At 43.7% G+C, this 18,718-nt stretch overlaps 2 protein-coding genes and 1 long non-coding RNA gene across 4 annotated transcripts in view; 2 read left to right on the top strand and 1 right to left on the bottom strand.

Moving 5' to 3' along the window:
* Positions 1-225: 225 nt before the first annotated feature.
* On the bottom strand, positions 226-3,299 carry LOC135362856 (uncharacterized). The gene is made up of 3 exons (XR_010408230.1): positions 3,004-3,299; positions 1,437-1,667; positions 226-652 (listed from the first exon to the last, which is right to left on the bottom strand). It is a non-coding gene; the product is annotated as an uncharacterized LOC135362856 (long non-coding RNA).
* Positions 3,300-3,440: 141 nt separating this feature from the next.
* LOC123855614 (zinc finger protein 875-like) overlaps positions 3,441-18,718 on the top strand; it is a 34,293-nt gene continuing 19,015 nt past the window's right edge. For both annotated transcript variants that reach the window (XM_064581348.1, XM_064581347.1), the window contains exons 1-4: positions 3,441-3,486; positions 3,885-3,972; positions 14,319-14,445; positions 14,917-15,012. In XM_064581348.1, the coding sequence (XP_064437418.1) occupies positions 3,940-3,972; positions 14,319-14,445; positions 14,917-15,012 (256 nt within the window). In that variant the 5' untranslated portion in view covers positions 3,441-3,486; positions 3,885-3,939. The remainder of the gene's footprint in view (positions 3,487-3,884; positions 3,973-14,318; positions 14,446-14,916; positions 15,013-18,718) is intronic.
* The window catches only part of ZNF527 (zinc finger protein 527), a 66,122-nt gene continuing 61,722 nt past the window's right edge, over positions 14,319-18,718 (top strand). Inside the window, exons 1-2 of the mRNA XM_064581356.1 lie at positions 14,319-14,445; positions 14,952-15,012. The gene's annotated coding sequence lies outside the window, so the exon portion shown is untranslated. The remainder of the gene's footprint in view (positions 14,446-14,951; positions 15,013-18,718) is intronic.

Below are 18,718 nucleotides of genomic sequence, written 5' to 3'. Positions count from 1 at the left end.
ACTCGGGGCACCTGGGTGGCTCAGGCGTTGGGCGTCTGCCTTCAGCTCAGGTCATGATCCCAGGATCCTGGGATCGATCCTGGGATCGAGCCCCGCATCGGGCTCCCTGCTCAGCGGGAGGCCTGCTTCTCCGTCTCCCACTCCCCCTGCTTGTGTTCCCTCTCCTGCTGTGTCTCTCTGTCAAATAAATAAATAACATCTTTAAAAAAGAAAAGACTGATACTCGATAACTGCTTTGTTTTTACTTCATCTCCTGTTGACTTCACAGTGTGAGTGCAGTCTGTGTAAACCTCTCTACTGAATGATGCACAAATGTAAGTATTTACGTGAACATATGAAGTCTGCATATGTGGATAAACGCCCTTATATATCATTTATTTATCCGTCATTACATCTCTGTGGGGTCTTACCTGATTCCTCGACCTTATTTTCTGTCACTGTACCCATCTCTACTTGAATGTATATGAAATATTTTATTATAAAAATAAACAGGGGCACCTGGGTGGCTCAGTCGGTTGAGTGGCTGCCTTCGGCTCAGGTCATGATCCCAGGGCCTGGGATCGAGCCCTGCATCGGGCTCCCTGCTTGGCGGAGAGCCTGCTTCTCCCTCTCCCTCTGTCTGCTGCTCTGCCTGCTTGTGCTCTCTCGCTCTCTGTTAAATACATAAATAAAAATAAAAAATAAATGTTTAAAAATAAAAATAAACAGATACTATGTTTACTTTGTGTTTTTTCTCTCACTGTGGAACCTCCTCCCTTCTGGAGCTTCAGTGTGGGATCTGCTCTGCCTTCTGTGGCCAACTCTTTTGGAGCAAGAAGGTGTTGCCCACCACCCTGTGGCTGCAGGTGACATAGCAGAGGTGTGGGCAGCCATCTCTTACCCTTGAACCTGACGAGTTTCCGCATGAGATTTAACTGCTGTGTGTCTTTCTGAGGACAGGATTGTGCTCATTTTCCTCATCTCCCTCTTGAGGGGCTGTTTGCTGTGCTTATTTACTCCCCATTTGTCTACTCCCCATTTGCCCATCACCTGCTGATGTTATTCATGCTCTCCTCCCATCTGTGCACAAGATGGGAAAGGCTCTACACTTGACTTTCTCTTGTTTTTTATTCAGTGTCAACCCCTGAATATACCTTTCAGGGGCATCTGTCATCTTCCAATCTAGCCACGATCCTTGTGCACACACCTCCCCAAAGACTGTCTCTCTGTAATGATTTTATGCACAAACTGCACTTCTTCCTGCCTCCTGCATCCCCATAAGTGCCCCACCCCCCACCCTCATCTGATTATTTCTTCCCTATCTCATATCCTACTTTTATGTTAGTTTTCTGACCTGAAATGTGATTACTAGGTCCTTTGTTTTCTGCCTTAATTTCTAAGTCATAGATTACTTTCAGGCTAAATTGTCACAGAATTTAGAGAAATATTTTACTTACCAGATTACCATTTTATTATGGAAGGATAATACAGGAACAGCCACATGGAAGAGATGCATAGGGCAAGGTATGGGGAAGGGTCACAGAGCTTTCATGCTGAGTGCACCACTCTCCCCGAGTCTTCATCAATCTGGAAGCTCTCCAAACTCCCATCTTTTTGTTTTTTTATGGAGGCTTCACTACACAGGCATGAACTAGTGATTGATTCAACCTCCAGCCCCTTTTCCTTCCCTGAAGGAAAGAAAGGGGAGTAAGTTCGCAGAGTCACATCATCACCTGACCTGCTGTTATACTGTTTGACTTATTAATAGGTAACCTATCAGCTTGGGTCTCTCTTCACTGACTGTGTAAACATGTCTACACATAGGGATCTGGATTATCTCAGGATCCCACCTCCCACCCCCTGCACCCCAATCCCTTCTCTAAAGCTTTCAGTCCTTCCATTTCATGTGTGCTCTTCATAGCCCCATGCCTGATTTTGGTTCTTACTGAGTTCTGTTAACAAGCACTCCACATTAATGGATATGAAACCCTTTGTGAGCTGTGCCAGCAGGACAGGAATAGGGCACTAGGCTGATCCTTCCTGAACACCATCCAATGGGGTAGGCTGAAACTAACACACAAACTTTGTTTTTTTACTTCTCCAGGTAAAGGGATATTGGAAGAGATTCTGGAGTGGGATGTGAAGATTCAAGAGTAGTCTCTGAATATTTGCATCATGATAGGTCTTGGAGGTGCCTGGTGGGTGGGGCTTTGGAAGGTTCAGTTATCAGGGAATTGTGGATATTAAGGAAGTCAGGAAAGAAAAGAACTCACAATTCAGCAATTCAGGGTAAGCTCCCAAAGGCCTCTTTCTGGCTACTTAATGCCCAGAAGCCAAGCCCTCACTTCCTATCAAGACTACAGGCCAATAGGTGCCAATGAAGTTCATATAGTGTAAGATCTATTCATGCCTTTCCCTACAGCCGGGACTCTGGGGGCAAAATATAAGGGGGCACCATAAAAACTCAGTAATCAAGATAAGTATTTTAAGGTGGTATCTTTGAAAATCAAAATTAATGCAAAAAAATTCATTATGAACAAAACTGTCAAGTTCTGCTTCCTCTTCACACCCCATCCCCCCACCTCCCAACCACAACTCTGGTAAATTTCCCCTAAGTGCACCTAGCTTCCAATAAAAACCCCAGGGATTTCTGGATCAAGCCACGGTTCCTCACCACACTACTACTTCTACCACCAGGGGGCCTTTTTGCTCTTGGTCTCAAGTCCCGCCTCCCCACCCACCAATATCCCAGGGACACAGGACTAGAGCCATCCACCAATATCCCGGGAGTTAGCCCAAGCCGATCCCGCTCTCCTAGAAAATAGCCTTGGCGTTCCCTGCGCGGACTGGCGCACCAAGGCCGGTGTCGCTCCTATCCCGGAGTCCCAACAGAGCGTCACTCCACTGCTTCGTTCCCCAAGGTCTTTGCCCTGAGCTGCGCCCACTCGCCCCAATCCGGACCCTGGTTTCTGCTCCTGGAAGGGCACACAGGGCGGAGCCTTGGCGTGGGTTACCCCAGCTCACCCGTGCCGCTGAAGGTCAGCGCGCACAGTCTGTCCACCCGCCTCAGTAACACCGGCGGGGCGCCAGGACCACATTTTCTCGAATCTTCGGGCATTTCTGCGACTCTCTCGTGGTCCGCGAGATCTCATTGGCCCTCGGAGAAGAAACATGTGCACCTTGCGGTCTGGGCATCTTAACATGAGCTCCTAAGCTTCGTTGCACGAGAGGTGCAGATGTCAGAGTCACCCTGCCGTTGGCGAAGCCTGCTCGCCCAGACCTCTCCACCCCAAAGACTACACTCTCCAGACGCCCGCGCGGCCACTTCCGCTGTCCCTGGCGCTCTCCTTGCGGCGGAGTTTACGTAGCCGGAGCACTTCCGGCTGGTGGGTCCCGCCCACTCGCTGGTTGGCGGCGGGGTAGGCCTCCGTATTCGGTCGTTCCCACGCTTTTGTACTTGGTGCCCGAGCCTCAGCCTCAGGATCGGCAACGTGCACCCTGCGTCACGTGAGTGCCCTGTAGTCGTTGCCTTGTCCAGTCAGCGCGTCCCTCTACTTGTCCCTGTTTTACTCGTGGGGGTACAGGCTGCCTCTGAACTCGGGCCTTCTTCCATAGGCATTCCAGGCCATTATCTTTTTCATTCCAGCCCAGAGAGTTAGAGACACTTACTCCTTTGTAGGGGGACATGGGCTCCACTCCGTGGCCAGAGCTTAGGGCTGAATTTGACGGTGCTCGGTCACTTTGAACCCTTTTCCCAGGGCTCTGGATGGGAATTGGGTTGTGCTGGTGATTTCTGTGACACTGAACCCCCAGGTGTGGGGCTCCGGAGCCGACCCCGTCTTGACTGCTGGAGAGGGAGGGGCTTTTCCATCTAGGCACGCTCTCGTTTCTTTTCACATCCCCAGGTCTATCTCTGAGACTTTGCCCTTCTCCAAGGACAGCATTCAGGAGACCAGGAAAATGGCCACGGGGCTCCTGAAAGCCAAAAAAGAGGTGAGAATTTTCATCAAATTCCATATTGGCTGCCACCAGGATGGATCTGTTCCTTTTTCTTGCGCTGCAGGCTGCCTTGTTGGTATTGGGCAAAGTTCACGCCTGTTCCTGGAGGAGTGGCGGCTCATCTTACATGGAGTCCCCTCCTTCAGCGTTCCTTTCTGCTCCATCCATACCTGTCACCCGCGAAGTGGTCAGTTGTGAACAACACACATGGAACAGTTTAAGTAAAAATACAGGAACATCCAGGCTTGACTGTCCAGTGGTAAGGATGCAGGACAGGGACGACAGAGATGCTTATGACCTGAAGTGGTTAGGGAGGGCTTCCAGAAGAAGTAGGGCTGTCTGAAATGCCCCTGAGGGTTTGGTAAGTTGGAGAGTTGGCAGAGCAGGGAAGAGAGCAGGAAGCATGGTTAGCCTGAGGCTGGGCACACTGCCCTTGCCACAGTGTGGGAAGATTGTAGTGGCCAGTGGAATTATTTAAGATTGATTTTTAACTATGTGCTGGTGAAGATACAGACACGTGGGGAGCTTGATGGTCTGACCTGAATTTTATGCTGAGAGCATTTTCATCATCAGGCCGTTGGGGAGATTTCACCAAAAATTCTGGATTGCCTGCCTCTCTGAAAATAAATTGCACTGTGGTGTCAGGGAATTCACACTGAACATTGTCCCGCAGAGTTTATTTGCTGCACTTTCCACAGTATCTTCCAAACTCAGGTTGAAACCATTGACTAGCTAACATTTTGCCTACCTCTCTCATTTATATTACCTACCTGGTCCCTGAAGGATTTTCATTTTCTACCTCTTAGTCTGGGTGGCTAAGTTGAGTGCCAGACTGAGGAGTGTAGATTTTGTCTTTGAATAAGCTAGGTTTTGAAGGATTTTGAGAGGGAATTTGATATAAGGAAATCAATGACATGGATGTATAGGGACTTAAAGGGGAAACTTTCTAACCCCTATGAATGGTGGCTATGATGACCTTGACTTAATTGAATGTGATTAACAGTTATTGAGTGCCAACAAAGTTGCCAGGCTGGTTTACTATCATTTTTGATATGCATTAACTTGGTTATTTCAGATCTGCCTTGACTATCCTTATTTAAAAAAAAAAAAATGAGAGGAAAATTTAAGCAGAAAATGAGACCTCAGTTTATTCTTTCTTTCTTTCTTTTTTTTTTCTGGAGACCTTGATTTATTCTTAATCCTGGCCCTCTATGGTAGAGATTTACAGTTTCCTGGATGTTATCAGAACAACTTTGAGAGTTCTGTGTTTCTCATTTATATTTCATTCATTTGAAAGTGTTAGTACCAAGAATGCATAATGAATCTAATTCAGAACATTTCCTAAGGTAACATTGAATATTTTGTGTGTATTTTCTTCACTACTCATAATGTTAATAGGAAAGCATTCTGATTTTCTGGGAAAAGCCAGACATTTGTGTGAGCTGATTTTTCCCTGCCCCTAATACTTAAAAAAAAAAAGTATTGGAAGAACTGATCCAAGGGTACAAGCATTTGAATGGAGAAGTCATTTAAGATGAAACCTCTGTGCCTAGGGGAGTACCTGACACATAGGAAATGTTGAGTGCATAGAGGAACCACAGCCTTAAATAAATTAATTTGAAAGAACTAAGTAACAAAGGAGTTTCTGTTGTTTGTGTTGGTATGTTATTTGGGGCATATAATTAACTACATATTTCAGGGGGTTTGGGTAGACTATCCAGGTACTCTGATATGCATGACATCTGAATTATACAAACCAGTTTAAACAAATATACAGTTCTATATTAGGTCACTGGCAGGGACCTTTGCCTGAGAGAATAAAGTAAAATTTGTAACAAATGGGATGGGCTGGCAGGCGCATGATATTACTAATCCTTAGCATTTTTTTCACTGACTCCATTGAACAAATTTGCTGACTGTCTGCTGTGCGCAGAATACTTGATGGATGACAATCAGTAATGTGTAAAGACACAGCCTGCACCTTATGGGTCTTCCATCTTATTTTGGGATTCTGTTACCATTGGGATTTTGTTTCATTTTACACACACACACACACACACACACAAACTCAGACACATTTTGACAGAGCTTAATGATACGATCAGTATATTAAAAATAGTGCCAGTGTATCTACCCAGACCCATATTTTATAGGTGCAGAAACAGCCAACACTTAACCCACTGGAAGTGATTTCTATAATAGCGCATCAAATGGATGAACCCATCCACTACTTTCCACTTTGGGGGGATCATTTTTATTATTTTTTTAATTGCAGTATAGTTAACATACAGTGTTGTATTAATTTCAGGTGTGCAATATAGAGATTCAACACTTCCATACATCACCCAGGGCTCATCACAACTGCACTCCTTAATCTCTTCAATCCCCATCACCTATTTCACCCATTCCCTGCCCCCACACCTCCCCTCTGGTAATCATCAGTTTGTTCTCTATAGTTAAGAGTCTCTCTCTTGGTTTGTCGCTCTCTCTTTTCTCTTTTGCTCATTTGTTTTGTTTCTTAATTTCCAAATATGAGTGAAATCATATAGTATTTATCTTTCCCTGATTGACTTACTTTGCTTAGCATTATACTCCCTAGCTCTATTCATGTTGTTGCAAATGGCAGCATTTCATTCTTTTTTATGGCTGAATAATATTTCATTATATATATATCACATCTTCTTTATCCATTCATCTATTGATGGACACTTGGGCTGCTTCCATAATTTGGCTATTGTAAGTAATGCTGCTATAAACATAGGAGTGTATGTATCCCTTTGAATTGGTGTTTTTGTATTGTTGGCTAAATACCCTTTGAATTGGTGTTTTTGTATTGTTGGCTAAATGTTCCAGTAGTGTGATTACTGGATCATAGGGTAGTTCTATTTTTAACTTTTTTTTTTTTTTAATTTGAGAGAGAGCAGGAGTGGGGGGAGAGGCAGAGGGAGAAGCAGACTCCCCACCGAGCAGGGAGCCCAGTGTGGGGCTCAATCCCAGGACCCTGGGATCATGACCTGAGCTGAAGGTAGACTCTTAACTGACTGAGCCACCCAGGCGCCCCTATTTTTAACTTTTTGCTCCATACTATCTTCCACAGTGGTTGCACCAGCTTGCATTCCCACCAACAGTACAAGAGGGTCCCTTCCAATTTGGGGGACCATTTAACTTAGTCCCAATATTTTAATTATTGTAAATTTTGCTTCTGTGATCAATTTTGTGCATGAAATTCTTTTATAGGTTTGTATTTATTCTCACAACAAAAATATGATAAGGTGAGTTGAAATGGCCATTTCAAAGCAGTGGGGACTCACACCAGTTGGAGCTTTGGAACTCTGCCTGTTCTAAAACATTTGATTGTTTTGATTATTTCTTCTGTTTTGAGGCCCCCTTCTTCCATCATGATGTCTGCTTTATGTTTTGCAGTTTTCTTGTTTTGTTTTTATTCTTATACTGTACAGTTTTACATCCCCAGGGTAGACCTGCCAGTGCAGATCTTTTTCTTTTCTCACGTGAATGTTTACAATAGTGTCCTGGTTGGTTTCTACATGTTGATATGGTCCTTTGCTACGCAGCGTGTTTCTGTCATCCTCATTTTCCCCAAACATTACAGTAATATCACTTTTCTGTTCAGAAGTCCTCCTTCAGTGGCTCACAACAGTGTCTTAGGTATTCAGAACACTCCTCATTTCAGATTTATTTATTGGAGAGAGAGAGAGCGTGAAGGGGGAGGAGCAGAGGGAGAGAATCTTCAAGCAGACTCCCTGCTGAGTGTGGAGCTGAACTAGGGGCTCCATCTCATGACCCTGAGATCATGACCTGAGCCGAAACCAAGAGTTGGACGCTTAACCAACTGAGCCACGCAGGCACCCCAGGACACTCCTCATTTCAAATGTGTTGTCCTGTTTCTGACATGTTCTGATTATTAATTCTGAAAGTGTGTTTATTACCAACACAGTGGAGTCATCTCATATACACCTTTAACTTAGATTAATTCATTTTTTAGGAGGTTGGCTGGAGGAAGGAAGAAAAATAACTGTTTGAGTCATTCAGAGGAATCTATCCTCTTTTCCATGTAATGATTTCAGGCTCGGGAGTGAGAGAAAGATGGGAGGACTGACTCTAATGCTTGCCAAATCTAAGGAGTTTCTTTTTTTTTTTTAATTTTTATTTATTTGTCAGAGAGAGAGCGTGAGCACAAGCAGGGGGAGCGGCAGGCAGAGCAGGCAGAGGGAGAAGCAGGCTCCCTGCTGAGCAAGGAGCCCGGCTGTGGGGCTCTACCTGGGATCATGACCTGAGCCGAAGGCAGCCGCTTAACCAACTGAGCCCACCCAGGTGCCTCCAAACCTAAGGCGTTTCTGTCAGCATGAGCATCATAGCAAGTCAAGGATGATATTAGTTGTAAAGTATTTTTCATCTAACATGACATTCCTTTATCAGTGTATCAGTTAGCCCTTGCTGTATAACAAACCATCCCAAAGCTTATTGACTTAAAACAAAGTAATTTATTAGCATACAGTTTGAGATCAACATTTTGAGCCAGGCATAGATGGGTGTTTGGGAGGTTTCACCTGGGCTTGCTCATGTCGCTGCAATCTGCTGGCAGTTTGACTGGGGCGGGATGACCATCCATGCACGACAGTAACAAGCTAGTTGGTTAAGGTTTTTTTTTCGCATGTGTCTCTACTTCCCCTAAATGATGCTTACAAACTGCTCAGTTGCTTCTTTAGCTCTTCTCTTTTTTAAAAAAAAAAAAATTTATTTATTTGGGAGAGAGTGAGTGAGAGAGAGATCATGAGCAAGGGGGAAGGGTAGAGGGAGCCTGATGCGGGACTCCATCCCAGGACTCTGGGATCATGACCTGAGCCGAGGGCAGACACACTCAACCAACTGAGCCACCCAGGCGCCTTAGCTTTTCTCTTTCTATAAGTTCTCGTATGTGGCTAGAGGCATCCAACTGAAGCCTTTAACAGGGTTCCTGGAGATCTCGTTAGCCAGATCTGAAATCATTCGGTATTTTTTTCTGTTTTCCAAGTTGAGTACAGGCGACAGTGTTGCCAGCACGTAAAAGGCATGGCCTTTCTCAGGCTGCCCTAGTGGTTTCCTTAACCACTTTCTTAGCCCCCACTAACAGTTTGTCTACTACTTTTCCCACTGGTGCTGATAACCTCCGCCGTTCCTGTTCCCACAGCTAATGCCACGTGTTTTGGGTAATTGTGATGGCACTTCATTTCTATCTGCCAGTTCGGCTTAAAACACAATCATTTATTCGTTCACAATCTGTGGGTCAGCAGGTAGGCTTGGCACAGCAGAGTGGTTCTTCTCTTGATTTACCGGGGCTTACGCATGTGGCTGTAGTCCGCTGGCTGCTCAGCTGGAGCTGGATGGCCTTACATGGCTGGTGGTTGACAGGCTGGTTGGCTGAGGTACCTCCGTTCTTGGTTCTCTGTGTGGCCTCGTCAGCAGGCAAGCTCCATTTATTTACATAGCAGCCTCAAGGTCGACTGCACAGAAAGAACCAAGGCCAGCCTCAAACCCAAATGCCTTCCACACCTTTGCTTGCGTCATGTTTGCCGATGTCCCGTTGGCTAAAGCATGTCCCATGGCCAAGCCTAGCGTTAGTATAGGAGGAAAATGCATAAAGGGTAGAAAAAGAGAAGCAGGATTCATGGCGGAGGGGGCGGGGGATTGTTACAAGATAGGATATTATACCTTTTGGCTGCAAGCAACAGGAAACCCCACTTGGGCTGTTCTAAACAATAACTGAGCCCACATGAAAGAAAGTCCAGAGCCAGGACACACTTCGGGGTTGGTCCTCTCCCTTCATAAGCTTATCAGGGACTGGGGTTGTGTGATTCCTCCACTTGATGTTGTTGACAGCGTCAGCCTCATCAGGCTAGTTCCCCTCACAGCCGTAGGATGTTGATTATTAGCAACTTTGAGTCTCACAACAACCCTAAAGTGCCCGTTTTTAGAAAATTGAGACACAGAAATGTCAAGTTACTGATGCCAAGTTGTGGGAGAAGGAGGGCTCTCATTTGAACACAGTCTGTCTCCAGGGTGTCCTTTTAGCCCCTGAGCATTTCTCAGACTTTTCTGTCAATCAGAATCACTGAGAAACCTTGTTAAAACAGATTGCTGGGCTCCGCATGCTGATTCAGTGGTTCTGGGCTAGGGCCTGAGAATTTGTATTTCTTTTTTTTCTTTTTTTTTTTTTTTTTAAGATTTTATTCATTTATTTGACAGAGAGAGACACAGCGAGAGAGGGAACACAAGCAGGGGGAGTGGGAGAGGGAGAAGCAGGCTTCCCGCGGAGCAGGGAGCCTGATGGGGGGCTCGATCCCAGGACCCCGGGATCATGACCCGAGCCGAAGGCAGACGCTCAAAGACTGAGCCACCCAGGCGCCCCGAGAATTTGTATTTCTAACAAGTTCCTAAGGGATGTTGTTGCTGTAGGTTCAGGGCCCACACTTAAGACCAGTGCACTGAACTCCGCTGCCTCTGTTGGGTCATTTGTGCCCGTGTTTATGAGCTTTAGGCAAAGTATTGGCTCCGCATTACTCCATCTTAAAAATGTTGAAGTCTTCTGCTAGGATCCAGCTGCAGGCTACTGTGTCTTGTCAGTTCTCATCAGCTACCAATCCATTCTTCAGCTGACAAAGGGATAGGTTACTTTTTTGCCAGTCACGCCTCCCCTTGAGTTGGATTTAGTGCCACCACCTGCTGGCTGAGTTGCTCCTCAGTGAGAGAGGTTTGGAATAGGTCATGGAGAGTCATCCATTTAGTGTTTCCGTACCCCCCTACATGTGTGGCTCTCAGACAAAGAAACCATGAATTTTTCCAGGGCTGTAGGAATACCAGTTGTGTTAAACTTGTTGAAAGAACGTAGGTTGGTCTGCAGTGTAGCTTCTTTGTCAGAGATTTTCTAGGTATTTGTGTGCACGCGTGTGTGTGTGTGTGTTCATTCTAAGAAGGGATTTTAAAAACCAAAATCACCACAGGGGCTAGGCAGATATCTGAATGAATGAATAGTCTTTTCAATATTTAATTATGAAAAGTTTCAAATCTACAGAAAAAAATATACCTTAACATTGACTCACATACCCACCACCTAGATTCAACAATGAATATTTTGCTACACGTGCGTTATCACCTGTCTATCCACATGTACACTCATCTATTCATCGTGTACACTCGTGTACTCATCAAGGGTATTACTCATATATTACCTTCAATGCACAGTAGAGGATAGGATTTTATATTCCTTTGGCCTTTCGAACCCTCTGTAGTCTGCTATGACCTGCCTGCTCTCTTTTCATTCCTTATTTCCTCCCATCTCAGATGTCTTATCTGGAGGGCCCACCCCTGTTATTTCTCCTTAATCCTTCAAAATCCTGCCTGCCCTTTATGACCAAGATCATACCTTCTTCTCATAAAACCTGCTGTGATCTCTCTATCCTACAGTGACCTCTCCCTCTTGACATTCCTCTGACCTACTGATTTTAAACCGTGACTATACTTAGGAGCCTTTAAAAGTATAAAAGCCCTATCCCCAGAGAGTCTGATTTCATCCATTTGTGGAGAGACCCAGGAGTCCATAATTTAAAACACCACAGTTAGTTCTAAAGTACAGCTAGAGATGAGGGGTAAGAACCATAGTTCTCACTCATCCTGGCTGTGCTTTATTTATAATTAATTACTTTGATGGAGGGCTGGCTTCTGGGATAGCTATTACCAAAGGTGGGGGGGCAGGCAGGGGGGTCCTGTTTTAAGGCCGTTCCACAGCCAGTGCAGAACAGTTGTGCTGATAGAGAACAGGAAATTTAGGGGAGCGTCCCCTGAGAGGGCACAGCATAGAATTAGTTTGGGAGACACAGTGTCATCCCTTAAGGGGGATGGTATTCTGAGAAGGGATGCAAAATCACATCACCAAAGGGACCAGGCAGGGAGCTAAATGAAACAAGTAAGGTAGGAGTTGCAGCAATCTGCCAATAATATGGGTGGGCTAATGGACCCCTAGTGTGGGTCACCTTCAGCCATCTGTGGCCCTGCAGCAATGCAAAGCCCAGAGTGGTCAGATTATGGATTTTTTCAACAGGACTCATAAGTTGATATTTTCATGTGAAATCATCCAACATATAAGGGATATAAAGAAAATATAGTGTATGGCTCAAAATGACCCTATCTATGGACTGCAGAGTGTGTCCTCTTTTAAAATCTTAAAAAAAAAAAAGATTATTTATTTTAGAGAGAGGGAGGAGGGGCAGAGGGAGAGAGAGAGAATCCCAAGTAGACTCCCCGCCAAGCACAGAGCCTGATGTGGGGCTTGATGTGGGGCCTGATCTCACAACCCTGAGATCATGACCTGAGCCAAAACCAAGAGCTGGACACTCAACTGATTGAGCCACCCAGGCGTCCCAGATTATGTTCTCTTTTAAAAGACAAAAAAACTGATGGGCTAGGAAAAATCCCCAAACTGGATCCCTAGGCTCCTTGGGGCTTGGTTTCTGCACACCTCCACACCAAGACACCTCACCAAAACCTTCATCCAACGGCCATTTATATTCCCACCCTCCGAAGTACAGCGTTCTAGGTAGCAGAAGGGCATTTGAAACTTTGTTAGGGGAATAATAATAGTAAGTGCACATTCAGTCACCTAAAAATATTTGACTGCTTAGTGTTTGCAGGCTCTGCTTTGGGCACCAGGGCAATAGCAGTGAACAATGCAGATAGAACTTTCAGTCTAGTAGGCAGTCAGAAAATAAAAGTGAGTAACGCATTATCTAGAGTTAAGGGGGTACATTAAAGCAGCAGAGGGGAATAAGAACCTGAGTGAAAAGGAAGAATTCTAGAACGGCTAGGGAAGTCCTCCCTGAGCACTCACTATGTGCAACAGTCCTTTGTCTTGAATCCTTACATGTACCAACTTCTCTGATCCTCAGCACAGTCCTGTGAGATAAACACTGTGTTTTCTTGGTTCACAGTAGAAACAGAAATGCCGAGAGGTTAGCTAATTTGCTGAAGGGTACTCTAGTTGGGGACAGTGTGATTCGAGTCCATAGTCTTTCCAACCACACACTTGCACTCTTCAGGCAGGATCAGGGCAGCTGGAGTGTGAGCAAGGGGGAGGAACGGGTCCTGCTACAAAGTATACATACTGGTGGGTACTCACCCCCCAGAGACTCAGAGGCTTCAGGTAGGTAGAGCATAAATGCTTAGACCAAGTAGTCTCTGATACTCTTCAAGCTCAGTCAGATGATTTTTTTTTTTACTGTTTAACTTCGTGTGTGTGATGTCTTCCTCTTCTCCCTGCCTAGATTTAAAGCTCCCAATGTGAAGGGACTTGTGTTTTGCTTTCATCCCCGGTAGCAGCTAGCCTCGAATGTTGACAGTAATGGGTGCATAAATGATGCTGGCTGGATAGAGAAAGGAGAATAAGTGTCTTTGAACCCTTGGAGAAGAAAAAAAAAATTGATTTTTCCTCTACCTATTTTGGGTTCATTGGCTGGGGCCTTATAAATTAGACCAACAAAAGACAGAGAAAAGCAAACAGAAGTTTATTTTTTTATTTTATTTATTTATTTTTTTAAAGATTTTATTTATTTATTTGAGACGGAGAGAATGAGAGACAGAGAGCTTGAGAGGGAGGAGGGTCAGAGGGAGAAGCAGACTCCCCGCCGAGCAGGGAGCCCGATGCGGGACTCGATCCCGGGACTCCAGGATCATGACCTGAGCCGAAGGCAGTCGCTCAACCGACTGAGCCACCCAGGCGCCCCGCAAACAGAAGTTTATTAACAGATACACATGGGAGCCCTCAGTGATGAGTATCTCAAAGGGGTGGTTAGAACTTGGGCGCATACAGCATCTTAACAAAAGAACAATAACTTTTTAGAGAAGCGACAAGACAAAGGAAAAGCATTTTGAGTTTTGAGGACAGCAAATTGTGGTGGAAGATAAGGGGTAGTTAGTAAGGTTTGTTGTGTGGATTCCTTTGGTGCCATCTCGTGGCTGGTAAGGGTCTAGAGTTGTTTCCAGAGATTGACTTCCTATTCTTCCCGGTAGAGCCGGCAGCGGAGATACTTTCACAAATTTAGGTTCTGCTCTTAGGCAGATAGGGGGAGAGCAGAGAACTTTTCTTGTGTCTGCTTCTTCTCAATGCCTTCAGCCCAAAATAATCCTTATGCCAAAATGGCATAAATTGGAGTGGCATATTCTACCCTTCATTCACAATCCAAAGTAGGGTTTAGAAATATCTACCTCCCACAGGGAAGCCTTTTGATTGCTTATCCTGAGCTGCGAGCAAGGCGCACTCCGGATGAACAGTGCTGTGTTTTGTGTTAAAGGCATTCGTGGCATTCAGGGATGTGGCTGTGGACTTCACCCAGGAGGAGTGGAGGTTGCTGAGCCCAGCTCAGAGGACCCTGCACAGGGAAGTGATGCTGGAGACCTACAATCACCTGGTCTCACTAGGTAAGGATGGTTTCCCTTAGCACTTAAAATCTGCCCCACAGAGTATTTTCTACATATCACGAGGAAAAGGCTACCCAGGAAGCAGCTTTGTCCTAGGGTTGGGCTTAGAAACAATAATCCCCCCCCCTCCCTCAGGGGAAATCTGGATTTAGTGGAATTGAAAACATGTAGATTTACTCATGTTGCCTTTAACACTGCATTTCCACGCCTCTTTCTCAAGGCTGGGGCTCTCTTTTTGCTTTATCTTGTTTGAAACCTAGGTGATTTTCCTTCACTAAGTGTTAATATGCTGTTTTCCTGACCAGAGTCACCTTTACTTACTCAGCTCTTCTGAGGAGAGTTCACAGTTATAGGTCCTTTGTATCGCCCTTTGGGTTTCCCTATGCATTTTGGCTCTGAGTTAAGAAATGGCCCCTTGAGCCCATAACCAAGAATCTCCTTGTTGTTGTTGTTGTTTTTCCCCATGAGCAGAAATTCCATTTTCCAAACCAAAACTCATTTCTCAGCTGGAGCAAGGGGAAGAGCCCTGGATAAAGGAGAAACAACATCCACTGGGCCTCTGTCCAGGTGAGTGTGACGCAAGGTAGATGGGACCATCCACAGCTTGGAAGATAGGGAAGGAGGAGGCATCTCTCAGGTACGGGGAAGAAGCTCTTCTCAGGCCTCTTAGGTCATTGGTAAGTCTGCCTGGCATGACCTCCCTTCCAGAATATCATTTTCAGTTGGGGTGGCGGGGCTTTCTTGGTTTCCTTGTTTCTTTCCTCCACCAGGAAGCCTCCCTTCCTTTTACTTGGCTTGCCTTCTTCATCATGTTCAGTCTTCCCTCATTCATGGGCTTCTTTCTCTTCTCTTGATCTTAAAAACTACATCTATCCTATGGACATTAAGTCTGCCACCCTTTAGATACTTTTCAGTTTCCCGTAGGTGAAGTGTAATTGATTATTTCTACCTTTCCAATTCCCATAATTTAAAAAATGTGTTACTTAGTAATTAAGATTACAGCAAGCTATGAATAATAAAAAAATATGCTCTCATGAGCCAACGTCCCAGCTTAAGAAATAAGGCATTACCTAAACAATTGAAGTTCCTATTTCCCCTGCCTCCCCATACCATGGCCAAAGGGAACTGTTTTTTCAAAATTAGGGATTTATAAATCTTATGCATGGCCTTTTGCTTTACTTCATATATGTGAATCCCTCAACCATCTACAGTGTTGTTTGACATTTTTAAACTTTCATTAATGTCATCATATTATGTATATCCTCCCGTAGTTTGCTCTCTCCACTGACACTGAGTTTGTAAGATTAACCCATGTTGATATATGTTGTTCTGGTTCATTCATTTTCATTACTATATAGTATTTATTGTATTATATGCATAATTACAATTCATTTATCCATTTTATTTTGTTGGACGTCTATGTTTTTACCAATTCTGGCTATTAAGGAATGCACTATAGGGCCGCCGGGTGGCTTGGTCGGTTAAACGTCTGCCTTCGGCTCAGGTCATGATCCCAGGGTCCTGGGAACGAGCCCCGTGTCAGGCTCCCTGCTCAGCAGGGAGTCTGCTTCTCCCTCTCTCTCTGCCCCTTCCCCTGCTCGTGTGCACTCTCTCTCTCTGAAATAAACAAAATCTTAAAAAAATTGTAACTATAAACATTCTTTTTTTTTTTTTTTAAAGATTTTATTTATTTATTTGAGAGAGAGAGAATGAGAGACAGCATGAGAGGGAGGAGGGTCAGAGGGAGAAGCAGGCTCCCCGCCAAGCAGGGAGCCCGATGCGGGACTCGATCCCGGGACTCCAGGATCATGACCTGAGCCGAAGGCAGTTGCTTAACCAACTGAGCCACCCAGGCACCCAACTATAAACATTCTAATACATGTGTCCTTGGGCATATAAGCCCTTGTTTCTCTAAGATAGATGCGTAGGAGTAGAGTAGCTGAATCAAAGAGTGTGCACTTGTTCATCCTGCCTAGGTAATGCCAAATTGCTCTCAACAGTTATTTCATTAGTTTGCAAGGCTGCCATAACAAAGAGTTATGTTTCTGACCATCCTTTGGGTATGAAATGGCTTCTCACACCAGTTTTAATTTAATTAGCATTGAGTTTGAGCATCTTTTCCTATGTTCCTAGGTTGATTAGCATTGATGTTACCTCTTCTGCGAATTTCCTGTTCAGATCTCTAGCCTGCTTTTCTTTTACTTGTTCATTTGTAGAAGTATTTAAATAAATCCTGGAAATGATTCCTTTGTCCATTAAATGTATTATGTCCATCTTCTTCCAATCTGTGGACTGCCTACCTGCTTTATAAAAAGCTGTTTAGGGGTGCCTGGGTGGCTCAGGTGGCTAAGTGTCTGCCTTTGGCTCAGGTCATGATCTCAGGGTACTGGGATTGAGCCCCATGTTGGGCTCCCTGCTCAGCGGGGAGCCTGCTTCTCCCCCTCCTCCCCACCCTGCTCTCTCTCGATATCTCTGTCACTATCTCTCAAATAAATCTTTTAAAAAATAAAAAGTTGTTTAATTTTGAAATAATTTAAGTCTCAGTTTGTAAAAATAATACAGCAAGTTCCCATCTATTCTTTACCCAGCTTTCTCCAATTTCAAAACCAGGAAGTTGACATTGGTACAATACTATTAAATCCACTACAGACCTTAATCAGATTCAGATTTCATCAGTTTTTACATGTACTCTTTTGTTGTTGTTGCATAGTACTGTGAAATTTTGTCACTTACATAGATTGATGTAAGTGCTACCACAGTAAGGATACAGAATGTTCTACCACTAGAAAGAAACTCCTTCATGCTACCCTCCCTCCACCCTTAACCTCTGGCAACCTCTGATCTGTTTCCCGTTACTTTCATTTCAAGAGTGTTATGAAATTTACCCAATGTTTTAATGGCCTTTAATAATAATTTCATAAATTTTAATGTGTTTGGATTTGTCAGATTTTTTTGTGTTGTCTGTATGTGTGTCTGTCTGATTTAAGAATTCCTTCTCTCTGTCAAGATCATAAAGACATTATTTAGATTTTCTTCTTTAAATTAAAAAATATTTTTGCTTTTTACGACTTAGGTCTTTAATCTGTCTGGAATTGATTTTGTGTGTGTTGAGAGATACGGGTCTATTTTTATAGATTTCTAAATACGTCACCATCAGACTGGGCCCCGTTCATTGAATAATTCATCATTTTCCCCAATTTTTAATGCCACCTCTCGTATTTTGAATTTCAGTATATGCCTGTATATGCCTGGATCAGGATATGTCTGAGCTCTCTTTTATTCCACTGCTGTATCTGTTATGCCTACGCCAATATCACACTGTTTCAATTTCCTATAGCTTTGTAATAAGTCTTAGTGTCTGGTAGGGTAAGTCTTCCTGTCTTATTCTTGTCTCTGTAGCTTCAGCCCAGTGGGCTTTTATTATCAGCTTGTCAGATTTCATAAAGTCTCCTGTCAGGATTTTGTTGTAGTTGCATTGAATTTATATATTCAATCATATACATATATTAATATACTCATTAATTTAGAGAGAATTGACATCTTTTAGAATATTAAGTCTTTCTCTTAGTGTGGTGTCTTCTTTCACTTATTTATTAATACATCCTTATCACTACCTCTTGCAAGATTTTATAATTTATAATGTAAATATACATCTTTCTTTAAATTTATACATAGGCTTATTTTTTTTGTTGTTTTGAGAGTTACTTTTTTTTTGAGAGTTATGTTTTTAAAAACTAAATTTTTATAATTTTTTGTTAAAATGCAGAACTCAAATTCATTTGATCATAATGAGCATATACCAGCAGCCTTGCTGAATGGTTTAATTAATTCCATAATTTGTCCTGTGTATGTTCTTTGGAGACAACTGTTTCATCTGTTTATTTTGCCTTTTTTTTTTTTGCTTTGTTCATCATGTCTATTATATTTATTATGTTTGAACTTCTATTTAGTATTTCCTTTCTATTCTTACTTTGGGCTTATTTTAGTATTTCTTTCCCAAGTTTTTAAGATGGATGCTTAACATTGTTACTTTTCAGGCTTCCTTCTTTTCTAATACAAGGATTTGACACTGTACATTTCCTTCTATTCTCTTTTTTTTAAGATTTTATTTTTAAGTAATCTCCACATTCAACACGGGGCTCGAACTTACAACCCCAGGACTAAGAGTCATGTGCTCCACCGATTGAGCCAGCCAGGCGCCCCATTTCCTTCTATTCTTAACACGTATTTGGAGCTTCTGTTCCATCTCTGAATCCTAACCCGTGGCACCTTG

The sequence above is a fragment of the Mirounga angustirostris genome, unplaced genomic scaffold, assembly GCF_029215605.1.
Source record: "Mirounga angustirostris isolate CCGP_5_RB_7025 unplaced genomic scaffold, mMirAng1.0.hap1 SCAF_16, whole genome shotgun sequence".
In the NCBI taxonomy this organism is placed as follows: domain Eukaryota; kingdom Metazoa; phylum Chordata; class Mammalia; order Carnivora; family Phocidae; genus Mirounga; species Mirounga angustirostris.
Note: the sequence above shows the minus strand (reverse complement) of the source record. Positions and strands in the feature narration are given on the sequence as shown.